The sequence below is a fragment of the Boleophthalmus pectinirostris genome, unplaced genomic scaffold, assembly GCF_026225935.1.
Source record: "Boleophthalmus pectinirostris isolate CB_2022bp ecotype Guang Dong unplaced genomic scaffold, ASM2622593v1 HiC_scaffold_6, whole genome shotgun sequence".
In the NCBI taxonomy this organism is placed as follows: domain Eukaryota; kingdom Metazoa; phylum Chordata; class Actinopteri; order Gobiiformes; family Gobiidae; genus Boleophthalmus; species Boleophthalmus pectinirostris.
The window spans coordinates 10,633,973-10,655,286 of NW_026571447.1; the positions used below are offsets into that span (position 1 = coordinate 10,633,973).

Genomic DNA, 21,314 nt, shown 5'->3' on the forward strand with positions numbered 1-21,314 from the left:
TTCGTCTCTAATTAGACATAAATTAATGCATAGTAAAAATAAAAATAAAGCAGTTTGTAATTCTATGTCTTTTCTACAGTAGGTATATAATGCGATTCCATGTAAAAGTATTCAGAATATTCATTATACAGTACTCTGATTGGACCATTTATCAGAGTAAGTTACAAATACATATTATTTTATTCAGGTATTCAGTATTCTTTCCATCACTTTATACATCTACATCTACAGTGTATTTTGTAGAAATGATGGTACTTCCAAAAATACAGCGTTTGAGATTTGCAATGTTTGTAATTTGAAATAAGCCTTACCTTAAAATTGTGTGAAGAAAGCCAAAGGTCTAAAAATGATATATCACTGGTAAGAAATCCTATGTTGAAATCCTAAGGACACAGTAGTAGTGATGTTCCCAAGTCAGTCCTTCCAGTGTGAAAGAGGACAGAACTAAAACATTATTGTAAGAGGAAGAACAAGTGTCCCTCGCTCCAAACTGTACCACATTTATGTAGTGCCACTGTACTGTGAATATGGTGGATACAGTACTGTGCACAGAGCGTGGACTGTTCTGAATGTTTAAAGGTCCTATATTACACAAAATTGACTACTGTGAGCTTTTAGCCTTGTTATAATGCAGTTATCACATCAAGAACAAGAACTAAGAAGAACAAGAATTAGTTTGTATACACCTCCAAAGCTGAAATTGCTCTGTTCCATCTTGTAAAATCATGAAGTGTTGTTTTCAATTTAACAGCGACCTTTTAACTTTAGTTCAGTAGAGGTTGGCAATTCGAGCGCTGAAGTCTTCCAAATGATTCTAGTGAAGGTATATGGAGTTTAAAAATATACAAAAATATACAAAAAATATATACTTTGCGATATAATTATATTTGTCCCTCGAGATCATATCAAATATGTATTAGAGCTGGCCTGCCGGCTACAGATACGCCAAAGAGACATTATTTATTTAAAATGTTGGTATTATTTTATGTTATGCTTGTTCTGGATTTAATGTTTAAGAGACATTTATTTTAATAAGAAAAGGTTTAACATTACATATGTCAAAAGAAGAGAAAACATGCAGATGTTGAAATTGTTCAATATTTAGTTTGACCCACTACTAAGTCCCAGTTTTTAATTTTGGCCCTCTGTGAATTTGAGTTCGACACCACTGATATAAAACATTTAAATCAATTATACAGATGGGAGCATTATGCAAAGGATAATTTCTGAGTAGCATGCAATTTGTAACTTGGAAATAAAAAATGATTGAAACTGTGTCTAGTATTTGAGAGCCAAGTACAAAACATTTAACAAAGCATTTAAATTGGTGCACAATACAGAAATATTAGGCAGAAGTTACTCCCATCCCATCTCCAGATCTTGAGCGGCACTTGGTCAGGACCACCTTAGCATTTTAGAGATACCAGAGTACCTGTAGAAAATCCAAACATGCAAACTCTGCACAGGCCAAACCACCAGGGAACTGAATCTGGAAACTTCTTGCTGTGCGGTGTGAGTGTTAGCCACCGTGCCGTTTCTCTTGCTAAAAAGGTGAAAACGTGTCTTATCAGTTCTTATGCATTTTTAGAATACCTACATAGTATTCCTTCATAAATCATAATCCTTATACATAGATATAATACAGCTGGTGCATATTTGCTCAGAAACAACTTAAACAAGTGTCTCAAGAGCTCTTAAAGGTGCATTGTGTAACTTTTTTGGTGGACGGTCCATCAGATGCTTTTCTCTCTTCTGTACTGACCTGTATTTGCATTTAGAGGTGTTACAATCAAACGCATGAGCCAAAGAGACAATAGAAACTCAATCTTATGAATAAACATTTAATTACACATTTAAGGTCTTCATTTCCATTACAAACCCATATATGTATTAAAAAATAATAATTTAATTCAAGAAAAGCTCATGTACAGCCTCAGAGAACAAAATATCATGTTTTTCCATCACAAAATATAGTAGAAAATGTTTTTTTAAGTCTGTTTTTGTATGATGCCCCCTTGTGGAGAAGTGTAGCATTTTGAAGTCCTGTAGTGTTACGTTTGACCACAAGAGGGAGCTCAAAGTCAACATAAGCTCATCTTGACGGCAGTTTTGGCTTCTTGATCAGTTTTGGGTTCTATTTATCATTTTGTGTAACAGTTTTCAACAGTTTCCATCTCCAAAGATTTACCATAAGTCCATGAGGTAGATCTCCACACACAAGGCAGCCCTGATTGTGTCTTTTCAGTAGTGTAGACTGTAGTAGTAGTTGAAGTATGATGAGAGGAAGAGGAGGGGGGGTCAGTACCGGCAGTGCTCGTCTGTTGCCGTGACGATAACATCCATCCAGATCCTCATGGAAACTGGGTTTGAGGCGACCAGGAAGAAGAGGCGGTCGTACGTCTTCACACAGAACGTGAGGGGGGGTCGAGGGGACTGCAGGAGAAACAGAGAGTGAGAAAGTTACGCATCAAATGATCACTTATGTCCAATTTTAAAAAATGTTGGTAAATTTAATGAAAAAAGTTTAAATTTATATAACCTTATTCATTCTGTTGAAGGTTCAAAACACAGAAAACAGAAAAATACTTTCCATTAAGTGATTGTCCCTGCATTTTGAAAGGGATATTCCCTGTTGATGATATGAGTAGAGATTTTAGAACTCACCATTACTTCCTGTATTTTTGCAGTTTCCTTCTCAACTACAACTACTACAACTACTAGTACAACTACTACAACTACCGTATTTTTCGGGCTATAAGTCGCACTTTTTATGGTTTGGGTGGTCCTGCAGCTTGTACTTTGGTGCAACTTATATATTAAAATTTTCAGACTGACAGTCACGAGAGGGTGCTCTAGGTTTGTGTATCAGTTTTCTGCACATATCTCCTGCAGAAAAAGTCACTGTCCTGCTGCAAGTAGTGAAATATGCAGCAGAAAAAAAGTTGCACGAGAAACTTGTGAGGGACTCGCAGAAAGCAGAGATGGAGAACACAGATTCAACCGGGGGGGAGTGTTCCATGCAATTTTTCTGGAAGTCATTGAATGGATCGACACAGCCTGGACTTAAGTTACAACTGACGTTGTGTGAACTTGCTCAGAAGTGACACAGAGAATGATGGATTCAATGGATTTAGTGATTTGGAGTGAGAGTGAGATTGTGAGTTTGATAAAGTTATGTTCTGTTGTTTATGCTATAGTTATGTGAATAACTGTTCATATACTATGTTAACATACCAGACGGCTATTCAGCCTGTTATTTATTCTATTGTTATTACTATAACTTGCCTTTCAAGATGAAATGTCGGTTGCTGGTCTCTGATTTTATAAAATAAATTTCTCCCAAAAAGTGCGACTTATATATGTTTTTTTTTCTTCATTGAGCATTTTTTGGCTGGTGCGACTTATAGTTCGATAAATACGCTACTTCAACTATTACAACCTGCCACCTAACTGATGTTTAACTATGATAGATATTTAACACACGTACTATCCCACCAAACCAAGTAATGACTAGAAAAACTAATGGACACTGAAGTACACTTAGCTGCCGCCACTATACTGTAATAACATTTAAAGTGGAATAAAACACCAGATTAACTTTTTTCACTACTCACTACTGTGTTTTAATAGCATCATCTACTGTTTCTAGTAATTTTTGGCAACTTTAGTGCAAAATTTTTTGCTTCCTTCAGCTCAAGTTTGATTTCTAGTAGGTGGTGACATCACAAAAGACTACCCTGAATACAGATGCTTGGCTACAGAGGCAGAGTTTGAAGTGTAGATACCTGTTAGACCAATCACACTGTTCCTCATACTTCCAGGCCCCACACCTCCTCCCTCCTCACTCTTTTCTTTAGTCCTTCTGGTACTGCCCAGTTGTGGTTGTGGGAGAAGTTTAGGTGTTTTGTCACATTTTAATATGGAATAATATATAGAGCACTAATGTAAATACTTTGACTGTAGTCGACTAAAGATGGGCCCTGTGCATCTAATAACAGGTTAATAATTAAAAAGGAAGTCCGTCATGGAATTGTCTAAATCTGGCAAAATAATTATCATCTCATACCTAATCAATTTTTGGGTTCCCTTCTCTCCAAAACATATAGTTACTGTAGAATTTTTTTATTTATATGATGAAGAGATGGATTATAGTGTACAGCAGGTATTTTGTCAATTATAAATTTAATAATCAGGTTGACAAACTTTCTCTCAGGACTATTGCAATAAAACCTGTGGAACTTCATATATTTCACTCACAGTTGCTGCTGTCCGTAGATGGTCGTAGTAAACTTCTTCTATGGCCTGGAAGTAAATGACGCCTTTCAGCTTCCTCTCATCACAATCTGTAATAAAATACAACAAGAGACACATTAGAAGCTAGAATTTTTTTGAGTATACTGATAACTTGTTAAAATCTGTCTAAATGTATTATCTGAGGTTTAAGTATCAGACAAGTGTGAAAGGATTAGGGCTGTAGTCAAACTTAAGAAACTCTTGGTTGACTATAAGGAAGGTGGTCCTGGCCAAAAGCTTTTTAAAGCTTTAAGTATCTGACTCAAACTACGCTCACAAGATTGCAGAATTGCACACAATTACAGATACTAATGCAGAAAATTACTAGTAAACTGTGTATTTGTCTGCAGATTTAACTCACAATTTACTCCCAAATGTCAAAATTACCCACTCCAAAAATTCTCCTTTGTGCTATGGTCCATAAAAAAATATTTTTAAAATCCATTATATAAATAATATGTAAACTATAAGTTTACATACCATTTAAAAGATTTTGGTTGAATAAGACACTATTGGCCAATTTATTGACTGAAACCCTATACACCTCAAAAGGACCTCACTCTCTATCCTAAATGTATAGATTTACAAGATAAATTCTTTCAATTTTTCTTTGCAAGTTCTATCCAAGTTTAATCAGTTATTTTGAAGTTTTTTTTTTTATTATTAAAGGACTCATAGTGCCCTATTTTCTGATTTTCTTCATCACCAACGTACTTGGAGTGGTGTTTTGTTTCATTCACACAAGTTTAACACACAAATTCTGCATATTTAGGCTGAGTTCTTCTCTCAGACAGATAATCTGTTCCACCTTGTGATGTCATGTGGTAATGCAAGAAGTGTTCCACTGTGTTTTTAAACTCCATACAGCTTCACTGGAATTATTTGGATAATTTCAGATTTGGAATTTCCAATCTCTACCGAACTTAAGGTAAAAGGAGCTGTTAACTTGAAAACTACCACTACATGATATCACAAGGTAGAACAGGGCATTTTGAGCTTTGGAGATGTAGACAGACGAGTTACTTAAATATGTGTGAATGAAACAAAACACTCCAGGTTTTTGAAGGGTTAAGAACATTATAACATGGCTTGAAACTCACAAGAGTCAGTTTAGTTTAAGATACGACCTTTAACACTATACTTCATATTCAAATTTAGCATATCTTCATTTATCTACTAACTGGATGTATTCAAACAGACATTTTAACAGAGGCTGTTACAAGAATCTGATATGATGAAGTTACTTTACAACCCCATACATGACTATTTCCCTATGCATGACAGCGCCCCCTGCAGTCTGACCTGTGTAGTAGGCCAGTCTTCTGTGGTCCATGTCAAACAGAAACCACCTCTTCTTCCAGGTCTTGACTTTTCCTCCGCGTTTGGTGAGGAAGCCCGCGCAGCGTCGTGACGTGAGGCGCAGGTCGATGCAGCCCGTGACCCCGTGACCCAGGGACTCAATGTGGGCGCGGAGGTCAAAGTTCGGCGAGAGGAAGAGCGGCAGGCTGCGCAGCTGTGGAGACAAATGCACTTTTTATAAACACGGGCTGGAAAAGAGGTCAGGCATTCTTGTCCGTGGAAAGACTGCGGCTATTCAGAGAGACTCATGTGGCGGTTTATGTGACGTTTAAAATGCTGATTAGTTTGGAATTGTGCAGCTGCTTTAGTGAATATGTTGTGCTATAGTTTTATTTTTCCCCCTAAATGGAAATTTCCTGAATTTTAATGACAATCATAGGATCATTATAAGACTGCTTTAGCCAAGGAACTGGCTCAGATATAAATATTAAAGCCACCGTATTTTAGCCACAATAGATTACTGTCATATTAAAGCCACAGTATGTACTTTTAGCCAGACTAGACTCACTAAAACTAAATAAAACTAAACTAAAATAACAATCTGTTTTTGTTGGTTTGTTTGTTTTTTGTTTGTCTTTAATGCACTAAAAATGTATAAAAACAAGCATCTGTATTCTGAACAGGCTTGCATCTCCACAATCCTGACTCTTATTTGGCCTCCCACAGTACTGGACGAAGTGTGTCTATCTGTATGGAATCATGCAGTGTTACGCTATATTTACATTTTTCCTTCTAAATGGAAATTTTCTAGTCAGGCTGGCGCCACCTAGTGCCTCCACTCAATTTCATTTCTCTCCAGCGACTAGGTCAGGGATCAAACCATCATACAACAGACGGTTCATAAAAACCCCGGAAGTTCAAGTTTGGGCACTAGCCAATCAGAGAAGAGCCATATATTCTGTGTTGTCAATGATTCCTGAGATCAAGGATTTAAAGCCAGAATAAAGAGAATTTTTGGTGAATTTCATCAAGGGCAAAGATGTTATTGACCTTCTTCCTACAGGATTTGAGAAAAGCTTAATATACCAGTTAACCCCGTTAGCGGCGCATTACACACGTGACTACCAAATAGCAGCGACTGGTTAAATTTAAAAAAATGCCCGCCTACTGTCAAGCGAATAAATTCTAACGCTACGAGGTCAGACGGTTTCTACGAAGTGAAACCGACTGATGACTCAGGCTAGAAATTTCTTGCATTTTAATGAAAATTGTAAGATTATCATAAGACTTCTTTAGCCAGGAAATTGGCTTAGATTTAAAAATTGACACAACAGTGTTTATCCAAAATAGACTAAAATCATGGTTTTGTGTGTGTTTATTGCTCTGATAAATGTATGTGAAAATGTGAAAAGTACAGTGTGGTACTACTTACAACAGTACAGTTACTTGTAGACTGCCTGTTACACCAACTGAGACTACTGTGGTGCGCATTTGACCAAAGCAACAGGATTTCTAATGATGTCTAATGACCTGAAAATTGTTCCAGACCACTCCGGAAAATATTCTTTAAAAGCAAAGCATTTCATTAATTTTAACAGATGCCCGTCTAATTTACAATCCACCCAACTCTCACTGTGTGGGCATACCAATGTGTTTTTCCTAATTGTGAAACAAGCTCATAAAGCAGTCAGAAGGTAAAACAAATGTTGCTAAATTTTGATTCATGGGAGTAAAGGTTTTCAGACTACGCCCTCTTCACACTCAGTGGGAAAAACGAGCTCTGATAATAAATGTCTCCTTCCCTTGATTTATCCCATTTTCTCACAGGAATAAATTAGGAGAGGAGGAATAGTGTTGAGAAATGAACACTGTTGTTGCCAATAAAAACACTGTAACTTCAGGTGATGTAATATTGTGTTATTATGAAATCAGATATGATTTAAGGCTGCTATAAATTAATCTATTTACAAAAAAAAATAAAAAAAATAAAGTTTATTTTTGTTTTTTTGTTTATTAAGATCCCCATTAGCATCTGCAGCATAACAGTAAAATGATAAGTAGTAGTAATCTTCAAAAAAAAAAAAAACTACATCTAAATACACATCAATCATTTAGCAACATTGTGTGTGTGCATGTGAGGTCAGAGCCATGTTTATCATATCATCACAGGGAAGCTAGCAACAACTAGCATGCTGACTGTGCACTACCTAATTATTGAATAGTAAAGGGTTTCATAATTAGAGGCTGGTAGTACAAAGTGGACTTATTTTAGACTTAGACAAACTTTATGGATCCACAAGGGAAATAACAAGGGAAACTGGACACAGTAGCTCACACCACCGTATATTATGATTATATAACACAGAGTAAAAAATATAAATGGTGTATTAATAAAATCTAAATGAGCAGCAATAAAATAGCAAGAGGCATGTGTCAAATAATGTATATCGTTATGTACAAGTAAAAATAAAATAGAGAATAAGTAATAAAAATATCTCAGCTATATACAAGAGGTTGTAAGAAAAACAGTGCAAATGTGATATGATGATTGACGGAACATATGAGGTTATCTGTTACATAAGTGTGAGCGGTTGTACAGTTGTATGGAGTATGGTATGAATGTTTTGACCTCAAAAGCTGCTTATAATATATATCTGTAATGAGGCAAGACAAGGTTTTCTCAAATAATGAACATCTGTAATAAACAAAATGTAAATATGCCAGATCATAGCTACTGCACTCGTTTACATCCACAGTTTTGTGTGTGTGTTGAGTGTGTGTGTCTGTGTGTGTGATGGGGCATGTGTGTGTTTGGTTTTACCTCTGGAGAGCTGGGCCCCGGGCTGAGCTTGGTCTCTTCTGGAGACTCAGGTTTGAGAGGAGACTCTGGTTCAGGGGCCTCCATCCTCTGGGAGTTCAGTTCTATTATTTTCTGCCTCTTCTCCTCCAACATGAGCTGCCGCCGTTCCTCCTGGATATAACGAATAATAACAATTAGTTCATGCTTAGCAAATACTTAATTCATATCCTAACTCCTAACCCCTAACTCCTAATTTAGTAGCCTGAATCATTCTTAATGAACTATTTCTAATTAATGAAGTATTAGTTTATTTTAAATGAAGTCTTTGTTCATGTTTTATTAAGGCTAATTAAGATATAGTCATACATATATAAAGTGATGTCCTATTTATTTTTGTTGACAGGCCAAATGATGGCAAAAATGTTAAATGAAAGAAAATTTTACAAGAAAATTTTGATCTGAATAGCACAACTTTTTATTAATCATCATTGCATTTATATAGCACCTTTCAAGACACACACTTTACAGAGCATTATTCATTCACTCCACCCTCGGTGGTGTTAAGATACTATTGCAGCCACAGCTGCCCTGGGATAGACTGACGGAAACACTGTAGGCAATGTGGGTGAAGTGTCTTGCTTAAGGGCACAACATAATTTTTTGTTGGCTCACTGTGGCCCCTGGTTTTCCGAGTGGTCTCATATCCAAGTACTAATCAGGCCCGGCCCTGCTTAGCCTCTGAGATCTGATGAGATCAGGCTCTGACAAACTGGTATGACTATTATTTATTTAAAAAATAGTTATGTTGAAATCTGGTCTCATCTTGTGGATCAAATCTTGTATCTCATCTCTTGGGTGGTGAGTCTCAGGACGGGACAATCCCTAGGCTTTTGATGACACATTTCACACAGCAAAAATCTGTGGTTTTTGAAATAGTGAAATCCCAGACATGCCCAGAGCAGTCCACATGTGCAGACGTCACCTCCACACAAAACTGTCGTTGATGGGGCCCATGTCTAACGCAGTGTGTCCGAGCTCATTCCAGGTGCCACACATGTTCCCACGCCTCACAGACGACAACCCCCCTCCCTCCTCATTCTCACCCCTCCAGCACCCATACACCCCCTCCTTCCCCATCCCTCACCAAACACTCACCCGCTCTCTAAGGAGTCGCTCCCTCTCCGCCTTGGCCTCTCTCAGCTTCTTCTCAATCTCAACCAGATCCAACAGGCAAGGGCTGAAAGACAAACAGAAAAGTATTACTTAAAGGTTGTATGGAGGATTTTTTGTTTTGTTTCAAATTGTCAATGATAGCATTATAGAGATGCAGTAGCCTTGTAATTATGATGACCAAAAAAAGAGAATAAAATTCATCAACTCTGGACATGGTGGGGCTAAACATTTGCCAATAGATAACGACACTGCCTCGTTATCTGTTAGCTGACAGGCTGTCAATCAATCTCCCTACGTTTCTAGCGTAACTGACTTGCCTGCGCCGCCGGTACGTGGTTTGCGTACTCCTGTCACCAGTCCACAGACGCAAGACGCTGTTTACTCCACCAACACAACAGTTCTTAGCGGCTTTTTTTGACCATCTTCCTCCAGTTAGCCAAAGTTTGTTGCAATGGCAGACAAGAATCCAGGAGCAGTTAGCCGCAAAAGAAAGTCCGTTTTTGAGGTCGCTGAAAGAAGAAGACAAGGGGAAAAGCAGCGAAGCCAAACTAAGGTGAATTCTTGAAGATTCATTCCAGCGATGGCGCAACTGAAGCAGACGCAGAGTCTAAAGACTGACGCATTGGTCGCCAAATTACTCCTGGACAGGTCACTTCTGCTTATTTGAAAACGTACTTTATTCCAAGAGCTCAAACGTTTTTCAGGACGAAAGCGAATCCTATGTCTGAAAAACGTAATTTTCAAGGCAAAGAAAAGTCGCTTGCTGCTGCGTGTGTAGCAGTTCATTCGCACTGAATCTCGACCTTCTCTGCACCCCTTTCCTGCTCCTCTCCCCGCTGCCCGATCCGCTCTTCCCCCTGCTCCTCACTTCTCCGGCACGGAATCTCCGCGCATGCTCCCCTCTCCTCTCTCCTCTCCCTGCTCCCTGCTCCGCTCTTCTCCCTGCTCCTCACTTCGTCCGCGCACGAAATGTCCGCGCACCCGCTCCTCACTTCTCCGCCTTGCCTAACCAACACTGTAGTTAGTTGTTTACAAGTCATGTGCAGCGCACCGGCTGTAACAAACCTGTTTCTGGCGTAGGAGGAGGCGGGAGGAGTAGGGACTGTAGGGGGGGGGGGGTTTCACGATGCAACATTTAAAAGGACAAAATCGCTGGTAATGTCAAGCTGTTTTTGGATTGGCAGGAGATTTTAAAGCTGCATTATGTGTCTTTTCTGGTGAATGGTGTGTCACCTGCTTGTCTGCTTGGAGATGTTGCTTTGCCTGAAATGTTCCACAGTATGGCCTTAAACTTATCTATCTCCACAGATACAAGCAGGATGAGGCCATGATAGAGGTCAAATCTGCTCAGAGTGGCCCTCTATCAGAAAAGTTACATAGTGCATAGTGTTTTTTTTTATAAACTATGAGGTGGGTCTGTTGAAATCTGTAGCCCAAATCTCTCAGTAGTGGAGGAAGGTGATTCAGAGAGAGAGGCACACAGCATCATGAAAAGGCAGGTGGTCTTAATACTGAGCATGCAGTGAGATTAGTGTAAATAACTACACAAAAGACTCATGGCCAAATCTCTTTGTCAAAGCCTGAATGTGTGCACAAAACTGTAAAGCGACTTTGAGCATCTGGAAAAGCACAATATAAGACTAAAGCGTTATTACTATTCAACATTCCGAATATATGTCTTTGAAATTATGTGTAACCTGTTTAGTAGAACTTCTGTGCGAAAATGGCCTTAAAAAGCTCCATAAAATATTTAATATTCCAGTATCAAACCCACCAGGTAAATTCATTATTTTTTTATGCAGAACAGGTCAGGCGTTCCCTGGGATAATGTATTTATATTTTCAAATCAGGTTTGTTAACATATACTGTATTTTCCGGGCTATTAGGCGCGCTCTTAAGCCTCCAACCCCATCAACAAACAACTGTGTGCCCCACAATCCAGTGCGCCCTATACATGAATCCACTCAGGTGTCCCAGCACGACTTCAGTAAACTACAAAGCTGCACCACCTGCAGCGCACGCAAACACACACGGAGCAGACATCGACCACGGAGCAGACAGCGACCGCGCAGCGAAAAAACACCTGCAGCCATGCTCATTAATCTCCGTGGACAAGGAATAGAACGGAGGAACTAACCGAAAAAGCGAGAGCAATGTGCCACTTCTAGACACAACTGAACAACTGAGTCACTGCAAACACGCCAACAATCCAGCCGTCCCAGACAGCACCCTCCCTACACGCCACAACTGAACAAAGAAGAGAGTCACCGTGAACAAACAAAGTCCCACTGACCTATCAAACTGTTGTGTTTCGTTTAAAGTCTGGTGCGGGTTATTTGTGAAAAAAGTTTGAAAATAGACCATTCAATGACAGTGCGCCTTATAATCCACAGCGCCCAATAGTGCGGAAAATACGGTAATATGGTATAGTTTGCATTATTACAGTAGAGTATATGCTACAGTAGGCTGAGCACACTACATGTACCTGTAGTTCTTAAACTGAGGTCACTGAAGGACTTTGAGAACATTGACTGTGTATTCATGAACACGAGATCTCTGCTCAGTCCAGGTGCAACACACACAATATAAACACACTGATAACAACACTGCAGGTAAGTTTTGACCTGATCATAGTGCAGTGTCGGATTATAATAAAAATATATATGCATGTTTTGACCAAATTTCTTTGAATCTAAGCTCTAGTTGGAGAAACTTTGTACTTGTATGTATGTATGTATTTGGCTGCTCATTTTCTAAGGTTGCATTTTCTGTGGAAATGCAACCCCACTCACAGTCAGAATGTCTGTTTTTCAAGGTATTTCTGAGCTATAAAACCACCTGTAACTGAATAAATGTAAAATAGAGCTGTTTAATGTCATACTGTGGAACTTCTGATACACTCATAAGTGCATTATTGTAATTGTGTCACTTCTCTTCTACTGCAGGTACACAAATATATAGACAAAGTGAGATGACTGTGTCTGACCTGGTGGCTCTGGAGCTGGTGGTGCTGTTACAGGGAGTGTGCAGACCCCCTCCGTTACTACTCCCAGGCTTGTGTCCGTTACCGTGACCGTTACAGATGCTGTTACTGAGGCGGTGTGAGGTGATGGGGGAGATGTAGGCCTCTGGGATCATGTGACTGTCTGCGTCTCTCACAAAACCTGGAAAAGGAAAAATTCGTCAGAGAAGACAAGGCTTGGAATCATGCTAAATAAAATATGGTAAGACAAGGTACAACATTTAAATGCTTCCAAACTCGACCCACCTATAAAGCTCATTGAAGACCATCCATAGTTTTTAAAACTTAAATTCATGTAGACTTTTTGAAAACTAGCTGGGATCTATCAGCTTTGTAATAACTAATAACAACAACTTTTTCTGGTGGAGAGTGTCTGTCATCTCCTTTTTTCTATGGATATGTCATTGTTCTGCCTGAAATGTTACACAGCATGACATTAAGCAGCTCTGCCTTACATTTATTTAGTTACAGGTGGTTTTATAGCTCAAAAATACCTAGAAAAACAGGATTTCTGACTGTGAGTGGGGTTGCCACTTCACAGATCTGATCTGTAACATGACCTGGTTTAGTCATGTAGTGATAGTTTTCAAGTTAACAGCTTCCTTTAACCTTTTGTTCAGTAGAGATTGGAAATTCCAGGTCTGAAATCATCCAAATGATTCTGGTGAAGGTGTAGGACTTTTAAAACACAGTGGAGCACTTCCTGTATTACCACATGACATCACAGAGTATTTTCAGTTTGAGAGAAGAACTCTGAGAGAAGCCAAAATATGCAGGGTATGTTTCTGATGAGGAAACAACATAACATAAATCAGAAAATAGCATAATATGGGCCTTTTCAGCTTTCTGAAATCCAACTGCTAACAACTACTCCTTTTATTTGAATTAGGTCATCTTTCACCCATATATCTGGTCTGTACAGGTAAATCCAGCTTTCACTTATTATGAAAAGCACCTGCTCACTGTGGCACACCTTTGATTTGCCTTAAAGGGAGGGGCCTGGTCGGACAAACTGACATTCAGCTCTGTATTGTCCTGTGTCCTCAAGCGTGAGATGAAGAAATCGCCAACACAATGGAAACATGTGGTAGTGAGGTCATTGCACTGGAGGCAGAGGGCAGCTGAGAATTATATGGTAGGATCTGGCAAAATGCAATTATATTTTGACCTGGTTTATGCTTAAGGGGTCCATATTGCACTATTTTCTGATCTGTAATAATGTTGTTTCCTCACTGAAAACAGACCTGGAGTTGTGATTTCTTTCATTCACATGTTAAACACACAACTCTGCATATTTACAGTTCTTCTCTCAAACGGAAAACGCTGTTCCACCTTGTGATATCATGTGGTCATACAGGAAGTAATCCACTGCCTTTTTAAACTCCACACCTTCGCTATAATGATTTAGATCAGGGTTTCCCAACCCCCAGGCCAGGGATTGGTACCGGGCCATGGGTCATTTGGTACAGGGCCGCAAAAGGGCGAAACCCCCCCTCCCATACTCTTCGTGGACCATCCGACCCCCTTCCCAACCCCCACCTCCCCTACACCGTGAGGACTGTCCCCCTTCCTGTACGTTGCGCGGACTGTCCCCCCTCCTGTGTGTCGCGTGGACCATCTCCCGTCCCATACGCTGCACAGACTGTTCCCCCATCCGGCACGTCGTGTGGACTGTCCCTTGTCCTGTAAGTTGCGTGGACCGTCCCCCCCCTCCCGTATATCAGAACTAAACCTGGTCTAAACCAGGTTTAAAAACTGTTTTAAAAACAAGACTAAAACCAGGACTAAAACCAGGACTAAAACAGGATTTAGCCAGGACTTAACCATGCCACCGGACCGCCTACCGCACCTCCTCCCTCCGGTCCGTGAAATATTGTCTGATATAAAATCGGTCCATGGCGCAAAAAAAGTTGGGGACCACTGATTTAGATGTCTCTTATCTTCATATCTCTTCTGAACAAAATGTAAAAGGTAGCTGTTAAATTGAAATCTATCACTTGGAACGGAGCATTTTGAGCTTTAGATATAGACAGACTAATAATGCAGGATTACTCATACATATGTGAAACAAAACACAACTCCAGGTATGTCTTTGAGGAGACAACAACATTCTAACATGTCTTATATTTCACAAGTGCCAGTTTTTCTGTAATTACTGGAGCCATTAACATAAAATAAAAACTGGCTTAACAAATGAAGCACAGTGAAATTGTGATTAGATTCAGAATGTTGGTTTTGAAATCAAAATTCTGTTCACTGCATAGACTGTATAAAGAAGTAGACTAAGGAAGTGTGACATCACCCAAAGCCGGTCAGATCTGTGGAAAGGCAACCCCGGTCACAGTCAAAATGCCTGTTTTTAGTATCTTTGAGTTATAAAACCTGTAATTGAATAAATGTAAGATAGATCTGTTTAACGTCATAATGTAGAACATTCTAAGCAAAGCAATGACATTTCCACTGAAACAAGGTGGCGGACTCACTGCCAAAAAGTTGCACAATGCATCTTTAAGTTTCACAGTGTAATATTATCGCCTGCCCTCCATCTGAGATTTGAGCATAATTAAATTCTAGAACTTGAATGCAACTGCTTATAAAACCTATGACTAATGCACATATCCTACATACCCTGTGTCGAAAGCGGCCTATCACTGAGCTTGTTGTTGCGATGCGCGCTCCTCCGTCTGGGCAAACTGGCAGATTCCCGCATAGGATCCTGGGAAAAAACGGCGAGCATGACAAACATTTCCAGAGAATTACGGTCATTAGTAAACAAGTAGATGTAAACAAGCTGCGTTTCCATGTCAACAAGGGGCATGTACCTGAGGAGGAGACCTTTGAGCGGTGAGAGGGGAGAGTGACATCATGCAGGGGGTGGAGCCAGTGATGTTGGACCAATCGGTGAGCGGCTTCTTTTCCTTGAGAACCTGAAGAACAAGAATGGGATTAGTTTGAAATCTGTGTGTGTGTAAACAGGGGTTGAAACCAGTTTGTGAAAAAGCGTGGTACAAATTAATTAGAGCAGAAGAACTTGAGCTTAAAGGTACTCTACGTAACTTTTTTTTGGTTAGGGGGTCCGTCACTTGCTTGTTTCTATGAATATGCCATTGCTCTGCCTGGAATGTTCCACAGTATGACATTAAACAGCTCTGCTTTACATGTACTGAATTACAGGTGGTTTTAGAGCTCAAAAATACCTAGAAAACAAACATTGTAACTGTGAGCGGGACCACCTCTCCACAGATCTGACTTGTAACTTGGTCTGGTTCGATCTCCATGAAGATAGAAAGGTTTAATGCCATACTGTTAAACATTTCAGACAAAGCAATAACATCTCCATGGAGAAAAACATTTGATGGACCCTCCACCAAAAAGGTTACACAATGCCCCTTTAAAAATCACAGACAAAAATGTAGAAAACATTTATACATAAGGGATGAAGACTGAATAGTTTGCGAGTGAGGTCGCCTATCCACAGATTTGACATGTAACTTGACTTGGTGCTGCTTGTCTCCATGGAAATAGATACGTTTAATGTCATTATGTATTATTATTTTCAAACTGTTGAGAACATTTAAAATTTGAATGTGTTTTGTTCAGGAAATAAATATGTTTGAATGAAGAACATCTGGAAATCTGTGTTACAATACTAAAATTTCGATACTAAGAAATTTATCCAATACCGCTTTGACGCTGTTTAAATCCAGGCTCAAAACCGTTCTGTTTAGCTGTACATCTGACTGAAAGGTTTTCATTCTGCACTCTTCTCTCTAATTTATGTAATTAATTAATTTCTCTCGCTCTTTTTAATGTTATGATGATTATTTATGTTTTGATTTGTTTTCATTGTGATTTTAATGTATTTCTTATTCTGTAAAGAACTTTGAATTATTTTGTGTACGAATTGTGCTATACAAATAAACTAGCCTTGCCTTGCCACGATGATAAAAAAAAAAACACTCTTTCACAACAGAATGTCATTTTCAGCATTAAATTGTAGTACTTTCTTTTCTATATCTGTGAAATCCCTCAGTGGTTCAGGTAGGTTCCATAGTGCTCCATGTAAGTATACTAGTCTATGTGCTCTTATACTCTTATAAACAGCTCAAGATCATTCTAAAACTATTTAGAAAAGATTTATTTGTCTTGTACATGTGACTTTTTAGTATCGATACTTGTCAAATGAGTATCAACTAATATTGATTTTTGATACTTTTGACAACCCCGGTGTAAATGCAAACCCAAGCGCTGTACATTTACATATCTGCATTCAAAATCTGTAAGGGCGTGTATACTAATGTGTGTATTATCATGCTTTTTGCCAACAGTAAACATGATACTCAAACATACTACAGTATTTCAACTAGTTTACTTCAGTGAAAATGAAACTGTCATAGACCAAGAATGTAGCTCCTTTAGTCACATCTACACAACATCTCTCTCTCCCCAGAGGTTTCCAAATGAGTTTAAAATGCCCACGGCCGCCCTATCTCTGTGTCTCTGTAGTCTTTCCTATCGCAAACACATGTATACAGCTCCACTATTAACTGCTGTCTCATGCTCCAGTCCTATAGGCTACATAAGGACAGACACTACATCACATCCAATAATAAAACGAGTAAGAATGCAAAGATACAACTGTAAAAATCGTAAAATACATGCCACATTAGTCTTACGATGTTAGATCAATTAGCTATAGGCATCAGTTTTAGTTATATCTGCCTTGAGAATCTGCCTGTGTTCACAAACTTTAATTTATGGTACATTTCTAAGAGGAAATCCAAAGTTCCGGTAATAAATCAAAAGAAAATTCCTGTTCAAATTTGGATTTTTTTTTCCTTACCGTGTGTTGAAATAGTCCACAAGCTTGCCTCTCTGCTTTCACATGTACACACTCACGATGTCAGTTGCTTCCCCGGTCTAACTCCGCCCCTCCCTCCCTCTTTCACTCCCTCTCTTTCTCTCTCTCTGTCTGTTTCTCTCTTTCTCTTTGATTTGCTCTCTGTCTCTCTCTACTCTCTCTCAGTTTTTCTCTCCGCTTTTTTTCTAGCCCCCTCTCTCCCTCCCACTCTCCTTCCGTCTCTTCCAGTTATTCCCTCCTCTCTCTTTTCTCTCTCCCCTCCTCTCTCTCTCTTCTTTCATGCCCTCTTGCATTCTCCCTCTCTCCTTTCCCTCTCCTTTCTCTCTCCCTCTCACTCACAATTTCTCCCACCCTCTTTCTTCTGTCTCTTCTCTCTATCTCCTCTCCTCACCACCTACTCTCTCTCTCTTCTCTCTTATCTCCTCCCCCCTCACTATATCCATCTCCTCTCTCTCACCTCCTTTCTCTTTCACTTCACTTCTCTCCTCCCCTCTTCTCCCTCTCTCTACCATTCCCCTCTGCTTTCCCCCACCTCATCTCCCTCCCTCCCTCACTCACTCACACACTCATCCCTGTCTCCAACTTGTCAGATGGGACTGGCCTGATCCTCCCTGGTTTTATCAGTCTGACAAAAGTTAGAAAAAAAAAAAAAAAAAAAAAAGGAACCCTGGTTGTGAGATAGCGTTGGTTTAATTAGCGGTAAAGTAAATCATAGCTCAGAGTGATAACACAGAGGAATGGAAAAGAGGGGAGATAAACATGTAGTTTACAGCCATATGTTAGTGACTCCAGTGTGTATGTACATGTAGATCTACGATAACTTAGTTTGTAAACCTTTTGGAACAGCTGACCATGTAAACAGGATTTAGATAGTTTAGGAGTAATTAGTATGCAGGCAAATACCTAATTCAAAAAGAAGATAGTGAAAAATATAAAGCTTTATGGTAATAAAATGAACATGTGAACAAATACATTTTAAAGAAGACCTATAAAGTTTATGTCTGCTATAGTTATAATCTACAACACCCATGGATCATAATGTTTAAATTGGACATTTAAAATTGCAATATTGATCTAAAATGACTTCATATGACTTCATGACTTGAACTGCTGTGTCCAGTGGGAGATGATGTCACCACAACATAGAGGTGAAATTGACTTCACCTTCTATTGATAGCTGCACATCACACTACTCTGCTGCAGATTTTTTTTTTTATTCGTACCAAATGGCTACACAATCCGTCATGTATTACAGATTAAGAAAATAAACTTTGAGAACAATATCCTGATAACCTATTCAAAATCTGTTACACAGCACTACCACCCCAGTGAGTAAGATTCATAGCTGTGTTTCAAACATGATCATTTAAGTTAAGACCCAAACTGCCCTCTGTGTTGTGTTGTAAGACTACAGTACATTCAGAATTCGTGCTGACCTCTTGTTGGCCTTCTCATCAAATACTGACTGACCAATCAGAGTGCCCCATACGCCTACAGCAACACATAGCAACCACCAGGGCCATTAGCTTCATAGGCCAAATGCTGTGTTGTCTTTTCAGTTCAAGTCTTAAACACCACAAAATGAGTTGCGTGAGAAAAAAAAAATATATTGTTCAAAATAAAACTCCAGCAGATTAAAGTCAAAACTAAATATCTAATTGACTATTGATTACTAACATGTACAGTTAAATACTGTATGTTTGTTTGTACTGTACACTGTATGTTTTATATGTGTTTATTGTATATAATGTGGATGAATGAAATGTGAAATATGGGACCTGCCTTTCAAATCTGCAAAACAAATTTACCTACGAGTACGAATAAACAAACCTAACCTAATACATGTACACTGCACAACTGAAGAACAGAACCGGGTTTTTTTTGCAAATGAAAGAAAATATAACTCCAGGTATGTTTTTTGATGAGGAAACAAAAAATGTATAAATTTTTGAGTGTGTGCATGGCAAGTGAAACTGGAGTGGACCGCCCAAGCACAGCCAACTGGAACACTGCTTTATGACTGAATTTTTTTTATTTTTATTTTAATTCTACACTGTTCTCTCTCCTCTTTTAATTAATTTTATTATGTTTATTTGATTTGTTTGTATTGTGAATATATTTCTTATTCTGTAAACTACTTTGTGTACGAATTGTGCTATACGAATAACCTTGCCTTGCCTTGCTTTCAGTTATTACTTCCGGGTTGATGGTATTAATATTTGCTATAATATAGAAATTTACAAATATATAAAATACTTTAGTGACTGTAGATGCGCGGTGCACGGTTGTCTCATTTTGTCACAAAGTGCTGCTTTTACAGTTTATCCAATTCACTCATTTACAAAAAAACATTGGATAAACCCAGCTTGAATATTTTTTACCAAACTTCATAAATTTGCTTCTCATATCCAACTTTTCAAAACAAAACCTGACAAATTTTTAGGAGCATAAAACATCAAACAATCAAGGCTCACACTTGGGTAATGGGGCTTTCTCTGTCATTGGACCCCAATATGTGCACTATCACAGACTTTGGCCTGTTTAAATCCAGGCTCAAAACATATCTATTCAGACTGGCTTTTCAACACAGTAATGCAGTGACTCTTTCCGCAATTTGTTTTATTTTGTTGTTTAATATTTTGCATGTGTTTATCTTGATTGATTTAATATATGTTACATGCAAATCATCCAAGCATTGAAACAAACAGAAACACACAAACAAACACACAGCCACACACAGCCACACACACACCCTTTGTTTGATTGTTTACCCATTACAAATAGTACAAACTGCTCTTACCGTCTGTTGACTGTTGTGCACCAGATCCTTCCTCTCCCTCCTCAGAGCGGTGAGCTGTTTCTCCTTTTCTCTCTCCATCTCCACCAGCTGCTTCTCCAACTGCTGTACCCGCTCCTGAACACCACAAACAGGTCAAAGGTCATGTGTGAAAAAGGAACACTGTGTCTGTAAGTCTAGTAGTAGTAGTAGTAGTAGTAGTAGTAGTAGTAGTAGTAGTAGCAGTAGTAGCAGTAGTAGCAGTAGTAGTAGCAGTAGTAGCAGTAGTAGCAGTAGTAGCAGTAGTAGCAGTAGTAGTAGCAGTAGTAGCAGCAGTAGTAGTAGTAGTAGCAGTAGTAGCAGTAGTAGCAGTAGTAGCAGTAGTAGCAGTAGTAGCAGTAGTAGTAGTAATATTAGAAGTAGTAGTCATAGTAATAGTAGTAGTAGTCGTAGTCGTAACTAATATGAGGATGTATTGACAGGACAGTTATTCAAAATGTCTAGTAGTAGTAGTAGTAGTAGTAGTAGTAGTAGTAGTAGTAGTAGTAGTAGTAGTAGTAGTAGTAGTCATAGTAGTAGTAGTAGCCGTAGTAGTAGTAGTAGTAGTAGCCAGTAGTAGTAGTAGTAGCCATAGTAGTAGTAGTAGTAGTAGTAGTAGTAGTAGTAGTAGTAGTAGTAGTAGTAGTAGTAGTAGTAGTAGTAGTAGTAGCCTAGTAGTAGTAGTAGTAGCCGTAGTAGTAGTAGTAGTAGTAGTAGTAGCCGTAGTAGTAGTAGTAGTAGTAGTAGCCGTAGTAGTAGTAGTAGCCAGTAGTAGTAGTAGTAGCCGTAGTAGTAGTAGTAGTAGTAGTAGTAGCCGTAGTAGTAGTAGTAGTAGTAGTAGTAGTAGTAGTAGTAGTAGTAGTAGTAGTAGTAGTAGTAGTAGTAGTAGTAGTAGCCGTAGTAGTAGTAGTAGTAGTAGTAGCCATAGTAGTAGTAGTAGTCATAGTAGTAGTAGTAGTCATAGTAGTAGTAGTAGTCATAGTAGTAGTAGTAGCCGTAGTAGTAGTAGTAGCCATAGTAGTAGTAGTAGTCATAGTAGTAGTAGTAGTAG

At 38.8% G+C, this 21,314-nt stretch overlaps 1 protein-coding gene across 3 annotated transcripts in view; it reads right to left on the minus strand.

The window, feature by feature from the left end:
* Positions 1–1,825: 1,825 nt before the first annotated feature.
* Positions 1,826–21,314, minus strand: part of phldb3 (pleckstrin homology-like domain, family B, member 3) — a 52,753-nt gene continuing 33,264 nt past the window's right edge. For all 3 annotated transcript variants that reach the window (XM_055163801.1, XM_055163799.1, XM_055163800.1), the window contains 9 exons: positions 20,249–20,362; positions 15,410–15,514; positions 15,216–15,303; positions 12,552–12,729; positions 9,548–9,629; positions 8,414–8,563; positions 5,596–5,806; positions 4,258–4,343; positions 1,826–2,433 (listed from right to left, as the gene is read on the minus strand). In XM_055163801.1, coding sequence (XP_055019776.1) covers positions 2,299–2,433; positions 4,258–4,343; positions 5,596–5,806; positions 8,414–8,563; positions 9,548–9,629; positions 12,552–12,729; positions 15,216–15,303; positions 15,410–15,514; positions 20,249–20,362 — 1,149 coding nt within the window. In that variant the 3' untranslated portion in view covers positions 1,826–2,298. The remainder of the gene's footprint in view (positions 2,434–4,257; positions 4,344–5,595; positions 5,807–8,413; positions 8,564–9,547; positions 9,630–12,551; positions 12,730–15,215; positions 15,304–15,409; positions 15,515–20,248; positions 20,363–21,314) is intronic.